The sequence below is a fragment of the Sinocyclocheilus rhinocerous genome, unplaced genomic scaffold (assembly GCF_001515625.1).
Source record: "Sinocyclocheilus rhinocerous isolate Xijiao unplaced genomic scaffold, SAMN03320098_v1.1 scaffold166, whole genome shotgun sequence".
NCBI lineage: Eukaryota > Metazoa > Chordata > Actinopteri > Cypriniformes > Cyprinidae > Sinocyclocheilus > Sinocyclocheilus rhinocerous.
In genome coordinates this window covers 1065225-1080552 of record NW_015633186.1, presented here as the reverse complement: position 1 = coordinate 1080552, position 15328 = coordinate 1065225, and the positions used below count along the sequence as shown (strand labels likewise).

The 15328-nt window shown below is 37.9% G+C and overlaps 1 protein-coding gene across 3 annotated transcripts in view; it reads left to right on the top strand.

Annotated features, from left to right (window-relative positions):
- bcas3 (BCAS3 microtubule associated cell migration factor) overlaps window positions 1-15328 on the top strand; it is a 232095-nt gene that overhangs the window by 45057 nt on the left and 171710 nt on the right. For all 3 annotated transcript variants that reach the window (XM_016556989.1, XM_016556988.1, XM_016556990.1), the window contains exons 14-15: window positions 2866-2999; window positions 8133-8397. In XM_016556989.1, coding sequence (XP_016412475.1) covers window positions 2866-2999; window positions 8133-8397 — 399 coding nt within the window. The remainder of the gene's footprint in view (window positions 1-2865; window positions 3000-8132; window positions 8398-15328) is intronic.

The window sequence follows — 15328 nt, the reverse complement described above, 5'->3', positions numbered from 1 at the left end:
ATCATCGAGTTGGTCGGGGAGAATGGCTAAGACACTTTTGAAATAAAGCATGGCTGTGAGGAGGTTTCGCAGATGTTTTTTGTTTAAAGACTTGTTAAGGGGAGAACAACAAAATGATGAATGCAAGTATGAAGAATTACTCTACAATTTTTGGTGTCGAATACCGGTTTGTTTGGGGTGCCTTTTAGCGAGAAACAGCCAAATCAGCTTGAAAGGATAATCTGGATTACTTTTTGTCTGCGATGTGTTTCGCAGTTCATATAAACGCAGACCGTCCTAACTTGCAGAAGTAAACTGCTTTTGATGATTTAACATTTTAAAAGCTTTGAAATACAAATCGACAAACACAATATTTACATGCATTTTTAAAATTGGATTTTAGGGTAATTTCAGACCTGTAGATCATTTGCATTGTTCCCAAATGGGGACTTCAGATGTTACAATGCTGCGTTTTATTCTTTGTTTTGTTTTCACAGGGCACCATTTCAAAGTGCATCAAAATTTGTTCAGTATTCAAAAAATTTAGTGCGTGAGTTTTTATATATATATATATATATATATATACAGTTAGAGCAGGAATCAAGACTTTGTTGGGACACTATTCTTGCAGTGCACCCATTTTGTAGCCGAGCAATGACTTTTTAAGCTAAAGAGCATTGTTTTACTGCGATGACTAAAACACTCACCCACAGAATTAGACACTAATGCTTTTTGAATACTGCATTTCCCATTATGAATTAAGATACAGCTTGGTTCATTGGTCCGTTGGGTAGCTCAAATACACAAAATCCCCATTTACTCACATAATTTCTCGTTAAAAGTCATAAATTACTCTTTTGCCTTGACGTCGAGGTGTTATAAATAGGATGTGTCAAAAATTGCTTTAACATCTCAGGTTCCTTAACATTTTATGGCTGCTTACCAGCACAGAGAAGCTCTCTTTTTAATTTAGCTTCCCACAGGCTAACCAACTGACGCCTCTTTGCGAGGCCCTGTATTTCAACAAGGCCACAAAAGCCCCAGCGCTCGGTTTCCATTCTCCACTGGCTTTTGGAGAACAGAGTGTACCATCAGCAAACTTGTGTCCCAACAAGCTGGCCAGGCCTCATCTGTCAAAGCCAGGGTGAGCGCGAGAGCGGCGGGGTGAGGGATAGGAAGCTCCCAGATAAACATACCGCAGCGCCTAAACTCCTAATCACTCTGCGCTTCCGTTTGTAACCTCTATAATTAGAAGGCACTCTCTTCCATGTATTCCCAGTTGACGCAAATGCTTCTTGTGGCTTGGCACCTCATTTGGGGCGTGGGTTAGTTTATGGCCAGGCCGTAACTTGGTTTAGTCTTCTGATACAGCATAAATAGCTAACCGCTGTCTAATTCACTGGTCGACTCTGTTTTTCTTTTTCGTAGGCGCAATCTCAGCGTGACCCTTCCTTCGCTGCCACAACCCATCCCCCTTGCTTCCTGTCTTAACGCTCAATGAGATGGCAAAGCCACACCTAAAGTAGATGCTATTCCTAAGTGTGAAAACGAAAATAACGCGGGCAGAAATAGGACAGATGAGCTCATCTAGGACAGCCGCTGTTCCATTGTCATGTGTGCAGGAGTTCGTCTGATCTTCCGACGATATCCTCCTTTTTAGATTTGTCAGACCACCCAATAAATGCTCGCCACAAATTAAACCCCTCTGTGAACTCGGCATTAGAGATTCAGCATTGGAAAATCACTAATTATTGTCATCTTAAATTACAACAGTGAGATCGAGAGCCAGCGGCTAAATCCATCTTAATCGTAGTGTTGGAGAAACTTTCCAAAGCGGTAGTGACCAGACTTTCATGTGTGTGGAAAATAGCCTGTAGAGCTGTCACACTGTTTTTAGGAATAAGTTGTATGCGGCATTGCGTTGCCATGAAGGTTCGCTTCAGGGTTTTTTTTTTCTGGTGTGGTTTAAGTGTGTTGTTTACAGTAAGAGCTTATACTTTCTGTAGTTTCACTAACTTCAAATAAAAGTGGGAAAATGAGAAGCCCTGTCATCAGAGGTTCCACTTGGGTTCTCCTGCGGTTGTGTTTAAAACAGATCCATATACTCTCTGGCCCGGACAGCTGAGGGAAGATCTTGGCATGCAGTTAATTCTAGAACACAAATTGTACGATTACCCTTTACAACCATGTAAACGTGTCTCATGAAATGCTCAGTACTTGACGGCAGTCTGGGTGCCATCGTTTTTGACTTGCAGTATGTTCTTCTCAGTTTAAGCCCAGAATTGGTGCACTTAAAGCAAGTAAATGTTCAAATGAGATTTATATATATATTTCGAGTGGCACTTCCTGCCACTTTCATTGATAGATGAACATGGACTATTACTAGGCCACAATTCAGAAAGACTGAATTAATTTTGATCCCATCACCAGTTCCCAAATCCACATGGTAAACCCCAAGAAAATTTAACTAGGGCTGGGAAAATCCTAAAAACTTAAAAAGCATGGAGGAACATTTCTGTAGCCTCAGGAAATAAATGCTGCATTGGTTGCTTTGAATGATCCATATTAATCAAGCATTATATTATTTTCCACTTATATATAAATTATATTTTTTCCATTTCCTGAGGCTGTGCTAATGTTTTATCCCAATTTCTATTGCTATATTTTCTTAAGTATGTGCCTTTCATCATGCTGCTCCAAAACTTTTGATTTTTTTATGTTATCATTGCAATAAATTGCAGTTCATCTCAGAAAACTGTGATTAGTTATGTCACTTTTTTAATCACAGCCCTTAATTCATCACTTCCTGTGTCACAAATACTTTAGTTGTGCTAAGAAGGTGCACTATGGTGAAATAAATGGCACTTTTCTTTTTCTGATCTACAGGTATGTTACTGGTGACTGCAGACACCCTTGGCCATGACTTCCACGTTTTCCAAATCTTGACTCACCCATGGGCATCTTCCCAGAGTGCGGTTCATCATCTATACACGCTTCACAGAGGAGAGACTGAGGCTAAGGTAAGAACACACATGTACACACATTTACATAAAAGCTTTTCCTTACTTTCAGCACTGTCCTTTAGCAGCACATATGGTACAAACTCATAAACATGTATCCTCCAAATGGAAGATGTATCAACAACAAAAAGAAACTGTCTTGCATTCAAGTAATACATGGACAGTGTGGGATATTAATTCAAACTTCAAAGCTCCTCGTTCCATCCCTTGCTCACACGCACATGCCTATGTACACTCAGGCTATTTTCGGGGGAGTTATTGAGATGAAATATTGCCTTTCCGGACTCTTTTAATCATTAGCATAATCATTTAAAGTCTTTGTGGGCCACCCACAACTGTTTACGGTTGCCTGTGCTTGTATGGCTCTAGAAATGTGCAATTTGAACATGCTTTTCATCGTCGGTGAATCCCTGCATGTTTTCTAAATACTGTCAAGAGACATAAGACTTGGTACCACTGAGCTCCAGAACACGGTTCTGTTGTCTCTGGCTTTTTTGTAGTATGTAGGGCAGTGTATGTTAGACAAAAAGTGCTGGTATGACCCATCTGATTGTTCTTAAACATGACTATGAGATACATAGTCCCTTGCTACTGCAGTATACATGAAAAATATGAGTGTAACTGTAATCTGAAGATCTAGTTACTGTTCAACTGTCCACCAACTAAAGGTTAAGAGCATCAGGGCTTTTCCATAGTCACAGCACATGAATTTTTTTGTACCTGGAGAACTTTTGCCCCCAGTTCAAAACAAATTTACGTGGATCCACGTGAAATATTTGTGCTCTCAGCAGTTAGTCTTTGCTTATTCTAAAACTTCCTCCCCTGTGGCTCCCATGTTCAGTTTTCAACACTCTGGAATCCGAAGACCTGAAACTATTAGTGTTTCCAATGTGTTTTCAATCACCAAGGCTGCAAAAAAAAAGAGAAAAGTTGCTAAAAATACCTCCGACGGCTGGTGAGAGCTTAGATTATGCTCCTGACCGGAGCTTTTACTCTTGCTTGGGGTCAAGCTTGGGGCTCAAGCTTGGGGCTTGTAACACCTATGATATCTTAGGCTATGAGGTCATGGACGAGAGGATATTCCCACTGGGACAATATGGTCGCGCTTGTGACTTTACACCACTCTCTCTTAAATCCCGGGAAATAGGCCCTTGGCAGAACTGAATATAGTCTCCGTAATTTTCCCATTTCATCCCAGCTTTATAAATTACGAATGTAGAACAACTAATGGTGTTATTTGAAACAGAATTGGGCTTTGTAATTTGTCCATCCATTTAGCCAGATGTTTGTTGCATTTTTGCCCCACTTAAGCGTAGTAAAATATAGTTTACAATTTACAACTAGAACACAATTACTTCTTTACTGCTGTGAAAACTAGAATCGTTAATATCACCTGGCAGGTTTGATTGCTTGGAGAAGTAACAGCACATCTCTATTCAAGTCACTTGATTTTTATTTTATTTTATATTTTATTTTATTTTATTCTTTAAATTGATTTGGTCTGTATATCATTTTAATTTAATTTAATTATTTTTTTCACTTTAATAGATATTCTATTTTGTATTATTTTTATTTACTCAAAATATATTTGATCAAACATATTGATCATTCTCCAATCCATTTATTTTTGTTTGTTTATGTATGTTAATATTTTAAACCAAAACAAGATGGTCAAATCCACATGCTTTTTTGTATTTATGTAACGTTACTCGGGTTGAATAGTTGAAGCGGACATCTAAGGACATGATCTGATCATTAGCGTCTGCCAAGCCTTGGTAATCTATCTGGGTGCTTTAAAGTTTAATTTACTTTTGTGATCTATTGGGTTATTGCACAAATCAGTTTGGGAAATAACTGCAGTGATTTAGTTTTCCTCTCTTCTAAATGCTGTTTCATCCATTTAGCCTTGCAGCTGTTCCACAACAATATCTCCTTCAGTTAGCAAATCGTAAGGTTTTATTTGCTTAAGTAGAACTAATATTTATTCCGAAAGGGCCTAGACCCTTACTTACTCGGCCAGTGTCATGTTTGGATATGCACACAAACCTGATCTCTGCTCTAGTTCATAGACTCACACTCTCGCAGTCTCCCTGACACGTTCGATGTCTAAAAGCATGCCAGACATATTTCTCCCAATTTAAATCCTTCATTACATGACAAATATTAACACTGCAGTGGAAGAAAAACTGTACCTTATTCGCATATGAGTGCCATGTAACTGAAGCACAGTCAAGTGTTATGTCTATAAGAAAGACTTGTCGTTTTTAACTCCTATTGCACTTATTTATTAAGCCCATTAGTGTATGTTTTTTTTTTTCTTCCTTTTTTATGTTTTCCCAATTCTCTTTGTCCCTTTACCCTTCAAGTGCACTCTGAGCCAGGTGAAAAAGGCCGAATTGCAGGCTGGTTACTGGTCCGTGGGTGAAGCTTAAGTTCTTCTCGTTCCTGCTCCTTATATTGAAGGTGTGATTACTTTACCCGGCACCTCCAGGCGTGGCAAAGAGCTGGAACCGAGCGTGTAAAACATTCTCATTTTCCCTCCTCTGTGAGCACAGGGCCGAGGTGGCCTGCAGCTCCGCTGAGATGAGAAAGGTGGTTAATCTGTCACCGACTCATGCCAGGTTTGCTGCCTGGCCATGCGTTGGCTTTGATCTGGCATTGTAAACAGCACAAACTGCAGAAAGCAAGCACCCTCCAAGACGCATTATCTTGAGCAGAACAAATAAAAGGAGTGATAATGCCTTGTGGGCGGGCGCAGGCACCCGGCCTTATCTGACTGGCTGATTGACTGTGCTTGTACTGACTCCCAGCCTGCTCCGGACTGACCTTAGTGTGCGTGAAGGTAAATAACCCACCAGGCTGCGTTGCCTAAAGCCATACACCGTTTTAGCTGTTCTGAGCAGCACATGACTGACCAAACAGCTCATTTGATTTATGTCTGATTAACTAATTTATAGATCTCAGTCCTTGTCTTTGGTCACCTAAATCTTATTTGTACACCTCCAGGTGAAAATCTCTGGAGTGGTGTCGTCCCCGAACAGGAAATGGTCATTGATCTTAATTCATTTGCTCATCTCTGAGTTGGCGTATTCAGCGTGAGACTGATCTGAGACAGATAGAGCAGAATGACCTAGAATCAGACAGAACTCCAGACAGCTGCATTCCAGTAGCTGATGGCTATCCATAAAAAGAGCCGTAAAAAAGCCATTAGCTGAACCTTGCTGACGGCAGAGTGCTGTATGGTAAAGCCAAGTGTATGGTCTCTGGACCATGTCTTGGAGAAGGTCTACCATCAGTTTCATAGAGCTTCATTCACATAGGGCACGTTCTTGTATTCAAAAACAGAATAGTATTTCAAGACGCTGTCATGTAAAACTATGCTCATGACGCAAGATGCTGAAAACGGTGTGATTCTACGGCCATCTGATGCATGTATACACAGACCAACAATTTAAAAATAGCCTAGACTGAACATAAGAGTGGTAAACACAAGAAGCACGGGACACACTGTTGCAGTTTCATGGTTCATCTATTTTAAGATGTTTAAATACAAAAGCCAGGTTAGATATTCAGGTTTTTCATGCCATTACCCAAGATCTGGTGATCAGTTCCAAAACCTCTTCCCAGCGCCTAGGCGTGATTATAAACACCTCTTTCTCATTCCTCTCAAGCGCTTCGTAACACATTTTTTAGAGATTTTTTCTGTTTATCTTTGGCAGAAACTTTCTTATGACTAGCACCAGAGAAAATGCATACAGAAGTCAGGTTGCATTCCTTAAAGTTGCAATGAAATTAAAACTAAATGCATGTTATTGATATTATTGTGAATGATTCATCCATGCATACATTTCATTTTTTAATATGTACACACTGCCATTCAAAAGTTTGGGATCAGTAAGATTTTTAATGTTTTTTAATGGAGTCTCTTTTGCTCATTAAGGCTGTATTTATTTGATCAAAAATACAGAAAAAACAGTAATATTATGAAATAATATTGCAATTTCTAATATTGGTTTTCTATTTTAATATACTTTTAAATATAATTTATTTCTGTGAAGCAAAGCTGAATTTTCATCAGCCATTACTCCAGTCTTCAGTGTCACATGATCCTTCAGAAATCCTTCTAATATGCTGATTTATTATTAGTGTTGAAACTGTTGTGCTGCTTAATATTTTTTTGGAACCTGTGATACTTTTTTGATTCTTTGATGAATAAATAGTATAAATAGTTAAAAAGAATAGCATTTATTCAAAATTGAAATCTTTTCTAACAATATAAGTCTTTACTATCACTTTTTATCCATTTAACACGTGTGTGTGTGTGTGTGTGTGTGTATATGTATATGTTTTTATCCTAGTAATTTTAATTCAAATATTACTCTGTTGATGTGTGGCAGACTTCTGCAGTAATTTAGTCCTCCTCTTCCACTGAAAGCTTGCTTTCAGATCTGCTTTCATCCAATCAACAACCAATGGATAGAACCAAGTCCACACTACATTTTTTTTTTACATTCATGTTTATTTGTATAGTGCTTTTCATGATACAAATCGTTGCAAACAAAGCAGCTTTACAGAAAATGAAAGTTTCTACATTACATTTAGGAGTAGTTTATCAGTGGTGACTATGTCAAGGTGATGTCCATTTAGCAGAAATGCACAGTAAAAATCATGCAATTAGTTAATGACATGAATTCAAAGAAACGGTGAACACTATTAACAGCAATGATTATATGTTGTGATCAAACTTATAGAAAAATTCGGTAGTTTTGTATCTTGGTTCAGGGTTGTCATCATCCTTGGAGGGGTTGGCATCATCTCTTCTCAGGTGTTCAGTCATCCCATGGCAGAAACGGAAAAGCAAATAGGGAAAAAAATTAGTCTAGCTGCTGTTCCAACCAAGCAAAGAATGATAATGTCCCAATACAAAAGAAGATCCGCTACCTCTGTTACATTCTGACTTTAAGCCACATTTTGAAGGAAAGGCATTACTGTATTGTTCATGCTGTTTACTCAAGACCCTACACTCCTGTAATGGTGATTTCATACATTTTAATGGTGATTGTTCATTTTAAAATCTGAACCAACTCAAAGCTGAAAGCTTCTTTCCTTTGTCTTCTCTTACCCTTGCTCTAGGTGCAGGACATCTGCTTCAGCCATGACTGCCGCTGGGTGGTGATCAGTACTCTTCGTGGTACCTCTCATGTCTTTCCCATCAATCCGTATGGTGGAGCGCCATGTGCACGCACGCACATGTCTCCACGTGTGGTCAATCGCATGAGCCGTTTCCAGAAGAGTGCTGGACTGGAGGAGATCGAGCAAGAGCTGAGCAGCAAACAGGGCGGCCGGTGTAGCCCCATTCCTGGCCTCTCTAGTAGCCCATCTGGATCACCACTACATGGTTAGCAAACACTTTTTTTTTTGGGAAACATTATGCACCTCTTGCACTTCTGCAATCGTTCATAAGTTAGTAACACTAGTCGTTCTGTTGAAAACCTACTGAGATGGAAAATTGTCAATTTTTAATTAAAGGGGTCATATGATGCAATTATTTCATTACACCAAATACACAAAATAATGTTCTTTTTAGCAGCATCATATGACCCCTTTAATTACTCTGGACTATTTTTTATATATTTTTAGTAACATATTAAATTAAATAGAAATTCTAATATGTAATATTTACATTTTTCATGCATTTACGTTTCTTGAATTCATTGTCACTAAGCTAATAGCCATCTTACTAGAATTTGAAATGGAGCATGTAGATCCTGGCCATTCAGGGGTTAATTGAGTCACCCTACCAGACCTTGTGATTGAGCCTGTTGACCTCTGTCACAACACTGTGATGTTTGTCAAACACTGTCCCTGGCTGCAAACACTTATACAGACCACGTCTGACTGTTACGTACATACACACCCACTCACCCACCCGCACACACACACACACACTTCTCATTTCTATGCTGATTGCCACAGGAGCTGGCACGCCTGTCAGTGTTGTTTGCCCATCAGCACTCCCTACTCCATAAAGCAGAGGTCTGATTAATCAATACCCACGTGCTCACCGAAAGCACCCCGCTGATACGGACACAGGAGACTCCAGTCAGCCGCGGGGTGTTTGCAGAGCTTCCCAAAGGGCTCAAGAGAGCCTCACTTTCTCTGTCACCCAAAGTCATATATCAAATGACACTATACTGACGCTTCAAAAAATAGTTGACTAAATTAAGTAAAGTAAATGTAAATCAGTAAATGTAAACAATATTTATTTATTTATAAAATTTAGAAGCCTCAGAATAATGTATCAAAATAATCTGTTTTGGCTACTGCATTACGTCTTGCTGATTTTCAGCATCACCACATTTTTAAAGTTAAAATTGAAATCTTATGGACTATATAAATATAATTTACTATTATTTATTTATTTATTATTAATTTAATGTAATATTTTTAGAAGCTGCTTTTATCCAGATCTGAATACAGATCTAAGCATTAAAATAATCTATTTGACTGCTGCATTGCATTTTGCTTGTTTAACAGTGTATAAGTGCCACATTTTTAAAGTAAAAATGTAAACTTTTAAACCTACAGTGGTGGCCAAAATTATTAGAACACTAGTATTTTCACCAGCTGAAAAATGGTTTTAAGTCAGTTATTTCTGTCTTTTGCTGTAGGGAGGTCTCTTGAAGCATATTGGAGACGTTGCCACAGTTCTTCTGGATTTAGTCTGTCTCAGTTTGTTCTGTTTCTTCATGTCATTCCAGACAGACTGGATGATGATGAGATCAGATCTCTGTGTGGAGCACTGGCTGTTGTCAGACTCCTTGTGCAAACAAAAATCTCACTGGATTATTATAATTAATGGCAAAATGAATGTTTGGAAATGTAAACTGATATTTCCTACTGGCACACTACAGCAAAAGATAGAAATAACTGACTTAAAAGCTTTTTTTTTTCCCTAATAAAAAAAAAATAAAAAGCATTTTTTGCTCTAATAATTTTGGCCATCACTGTATATATACAAAAATATATATTTTTTGATATATATAATTTATTATATTCTCCTTCTTCTTCCTCTTCTTTAATATAATCATATAATTAATTTGAGTGACTTTTGACTGTCTTAAAGACAATATAAATAACTTTTGTTCACTTTGAGTTGAGCAAAGCTGTGACATCACAGGGCCGGAATGTTTGGCGTCCCGTGTAGGGATGGTTACCAGCAGCCATGAAAGTGGGCCTCAGAAGCCCTGTCGTAAATCAGACTCACTTTTCAAAGCCAGGCATTAGAAGCACCTGTCAACAATTAGTCCTATCTGCTTCAGCCCGATGAGACACTTTGACAACAGGGTTCTGAGGTGACATTTTTTTGTACTGGGAACAGGATGGGGGAATCTAAGAAACAGAAGTCTGAGGCAGTTCGTATGCCTTGGAGGCAAACCTTGGACTGTCCGGATTTTATAACCTCAAGGATCATTCCATAATTCCTTAAGCCAAAAGATGGGAGGATAGCAGGATGTGGCTTTTGAATTAAGATGAAACGGTGTGGGGGAGAAAGGGAGACAAAGTGGTCTGCACTTTTGCGTGGTCCCCGAGGGCCTCTCCTATGGGCTCATACTTGGAGCTGGAATGCTTGAGCCACTCGCATATCCTGCCGGAGATGTTTGCTTTATTTTCAAACCAGTCATTCAGTTTTATTTCTTGTTCTCTTAATATATTTTTAAACATATTTCAGTGCACTACAGTCACACTTTTAACATTCACCTTTCCTAACTTATGATAATAAAACATTTGTTTTACTAATGACACATTTCTTTAATAAACTGAATTGCAGCAAAATTATTTCTTAATTATTTTAATCAATTTAAATTACAATTAGCTGTATTTATTTGATTGAAAATACAGTGAAACAGTCATACTGTGGAATATTATTACATTTTAAAACAACTGTTTCTGTTTTGGCATATTTTAAAATTTAATTTATTCCTGTGATGGTAAAGCTGAATTTTCATCAGTCACATGAACCATCATAAATCATTGTAACATGCTGATTTGGTGCTCAAGAAACATTTATTATTATTATCAATGTTGAAAACAGTTGTGCTGATTAATATTTTTGTGTAAAGCATTATGCAGTATATTTTTTTCTTCAAAAGAACAGCATTTATTTGGAATGGTATTTTTTTATGTAAGTGTTTACTGTTAGTTTTAATTAATTTCGATTAACCTTTGCTGAATAAAAGTATAAAAAAAAAAAAAAAAAAAAGGTAAAATCTAAAAAAAAAAGTAAATAAAAAAAAATCTTACAAGCCCCAAACTGTTGCACTTGTTGATTTGCTAAACAATGTAAAGACAATAGGATTTCTACAAATACATAACATTTTCTGCATTTTCCTTCTCAAGGAAACTACATTTTACGTCAGCGTAAAATCAGCAAAATAGTTTTTGTGGTTGTCACACTTTTAAATCCTTTTCCGCTATGATTAGTTATCAGACACGAAAAGAGAAAAGGCTAAAAAGGGTAAAATCTAAAAAAAAAAGTAAATAAAAAAAAATCTTACAAGCCCCAAACTGTTGCACTTGTTGATTTGCTAAACAATGTAAAGACAATAGGATTTCTACAAATACATAACATTTTCTGCATTTTCCTTCTCAAGGAAACTACATTTTACGTCAGCGTAAAATCAGCAAAATAGTTTTTGTGGTTGTCACACTTTTAAATCCTTTTCCGCTATGATTAGTTATCAGACACGAAAAGAGAAAAGGCTATCAGCGTCACTTTCCGTTTGCTTTTCCGTCGGTTTTGTTCAATTTTGGGTCCATGAGCGTGAACGGAGGCGGCAGAAATAAATGATTGATAAGAAAAGCTGCAGAGCAGTAGCCACAACAGTAGACTGGCAATTGTCTCCTGTGACAACTCTCTGATTTAGGGAAGGAACTAGAGAAGTACACATCCTTCAGAGCTGGCACTCTGTAAAAATAGAAACCACAATCGGGCTTTCTTCTCTCCTAGTTTAATTGTGGATTTTTTTCTATCTATTTTAGGAGACACATCCCCTCGCAATTAGGTTCATGGCATTGTTAGATAATTCAACAAGTCCTTCTTTGTTCAGTGCTAACAGAGACAGTTAATTCATTCGTTTAGGTGCTGATTTCTGCTAAGTTGTTTTGTCCATCTGCATTTTCTACCTATAACTGAACAAAAGCCAAAGGAAAATGCTTTTTGAAGCCATAACTGTTGTTGTATGGTTTCCATTCACAGGAGTGTTTAGGGTACATGTGGCTTTGGTAGCCATGCTGTGCAGCGGTTAAGCTCGGTGTCGGTCATGCGCGAGGATGTGAGGAGTGCGATGGAAAGAGCCGTCTGGACTGAGGCGGTCACATTAGCTTTGAGCTTACAGGAAATTCAGTGTCGGTTTGAAAAAACTTGGTGGTCTTCTTCTTTGCGTATGTTCATTGACTGTTTTGAAAGGAAAAACAAGGTGCAACAGGAAGCTGTTAATTCGCTGTTATTGAGTTAGGGATAACGGGATACTTCCTTTGAGCCATTTAATGTCCGCATACAGCTTATTTTGGTTTCAGGCTTGTTTTATCAGTAACTACGCCTGTTTACACCATTCATCATCTTAAAGCAAAAACAGCCAGGCATGGATGCTTTTGCAGAACTGATGACACAATGTTGTTTGGAGCAAACTGTTTTGAAAAGCTCAACGCTGTGGTTATTAATTTGACACAGATCAAATCTAAATGGCATTCATTCAACTCTTTAAATACTTTTTGTTCACTTTTTCACGTGTTATATACGTTCCAAAATTTGATTGTTTGTTTTTTTTCTTCAGCGAGGATGCATCATTTCAAAGAAATGCTGTTCTTTTGAACTTTATATTCAGCGAGGAATCATGGGGGGGGGGAAATGTATCACTGTTTCCACAAAAATATTAAGCAAATTAGGGACATTAGAATGATTTCTGAAAGATCGTGTGACACTGAAAACTTAAGTAATGATGCTGAAAATTCAGCTTTTCCATGACAAGAATAAATTACATTTTAAAATATATTAAAATAGAAAACGGTTACTTTAAATTGCAATAATATTTCCACAATTTTACTATACTGAATAAATACAGTATGAATCTTTCAAATAAATGCACCCTTGGTGAACATAAGAGAAAATTTGTAATTTGCTCTGAAAATAATTTATTAAATTATTTAACTTTTTCACTCAAATATTATAATATAGATTAAAGATTTTTCCTCGTTAGTGCTCTCAGACTTTTGGAGCCCACTGTATTTGTGTATAACATAAAATCCAGATATCGGCATTTGAAATATGGGACTAAATATTCTTTCATCTTCTATTTATTGTTTGCTGTTGGGCTGTAGTGCCTTTAGAGCAGATTATAATTTTTGTTTTCGTGTCGAGTGTGCCGGTAAAGCGTGTGTCAGAGTCACTGAGTCCTGTGCTGAATCATTTACAACCATCAGATGTCTGCTGTTTACTCTCTCTCTCTCTCTGTGTGTGTCTCTGTGTGTCTGTCGGACATGCAGCCAGATGAGCTGATCTGATCTGTACGGGCAGGGCCAGCAAACACTCTCTGTAATCACAATCTGCCTCCTCCCTTGTTTGTGGCACACACACACTCTTAAATTCCACCAGAGCTTCACAGCGGCTCTCCGGCTCTCAAAGATAAAGCTCAGCTCCTCCGCTCACAAAACAACAGATGTGCAATCAGCCCAGGCATCAAAGTGCCGCTCTTGTTTTAACATACCACAACTCTGCATCATGTACAGTCTCATTCAGACTCCCTATCCTGAAGATTTATTACTCTGGTTACAAAGTCTTGTCCTATTGCTGAGCACAGTACTGGTCCAGGCCTCTGTGTGGCGCTGTGTTCTCAGCTTTTTGTTGACGGGCCAGTTTCAAATGAAGGACCTTATTTCACTCCATTGGCAGAGAGAGGAAATATACTTAGGCCTGAATCATGCCACTACGTTTTGTCTTGATATGAATCTAATCCAGCAAAAGGGCCGGAGTTACTCTGTAATTTGTCCAGAATTTTATGAATGACCTCCTCTTAAAAGCAAACAGCAATGCTTCCTCTCCGATTTATGCCTTAAAGATAAATGATTTGTTATGGCTTTTTATTGGTCGTCTTTGACTAGATTTTTCACTTTTTTGTGTGTAAATTATTTAATTTCACATTTGTGAATATCATTCTTTTATTATTAATTTTTTAAAATGTAATTGAAAATATTTGTAAAATATGTTTAAAAAGTATATATATATAGATATATATATATATATGCACACACAAACACACACGCACACACACACACACACACATTGCCGTTCAAAAGTTTGGGATCAGTAAGATTTGTAATATTTTCTATATATAGACTATAAAACATAAAAAATCTTACTGATCACAAACTTTTGAACGGCAATGTGTGTGTGTGTGTGTATATATATATGCTTGTTTTGTTCCCAGAAGATAGAGCAGTTTTAAACAGTTGCACTTTATATAGTCATACGTATTTGTTTTTTGATCATATTCCATTTTACTGGACATTTTTTTAATTTTAATGCTTAATGTTGATCTTAAATATGATTTAGAAAATCTTTTCCTCTTCTGTTTTCCCAGTTTTTTTCTTGCAGCATTGTCTTTCCCCTGGCATGGTGAATGTAAACGTGTGTCTCTGTGTGTCTGTCGGACATGCAGCCAGATGAGCTGATCTGATCTGTACGGGCAGGGCCAGCAAACACTCTCTGTAATCACAATCTGCCTCCTCCCTTGTTTGTGGCACACACACACTCTTAAATTCCACCAGAGCTTCACAGCGGCTCTCCGGCTCTCAAAGATAAAGCTCAGCTCCTCCGCTCACAAAACAACAGATGTGCAATCAGCCCAGGCATCAAAGTGCCGCTCTTGTTTTAACATACCACAACTCTGCATCATGTACAGTCTCATTCAGACTCCCTATCCTGAAGATTTATTACTCTGGTTACAAAGTCTTGTCCTATTGCTGAGCACAGTACTGGTCCAGGCCTCTGTGTGGCGCTGTGTTCTCAGCTTTTTGTTGACGGGCCAGTTTCAAATGAAGGACCTTATTTCACTCCATTGGCAGAGAGAGGAAATATACTTAGGCCTGAATCATGCCACTACGTTTTGTCTTGATATGAATCTAATCCAGCAAAAGGGCCGGAGTTACTCTGTAATTTGTCCAGAATTTTATGAATGACCTCCTCTTAAAAGCAAACAGCAATGCTTCCTCTCCGATTTATGCCTTAAAGATAAATGATTTGTTATGGCTTTTTATTGGTCGTCTTTGAC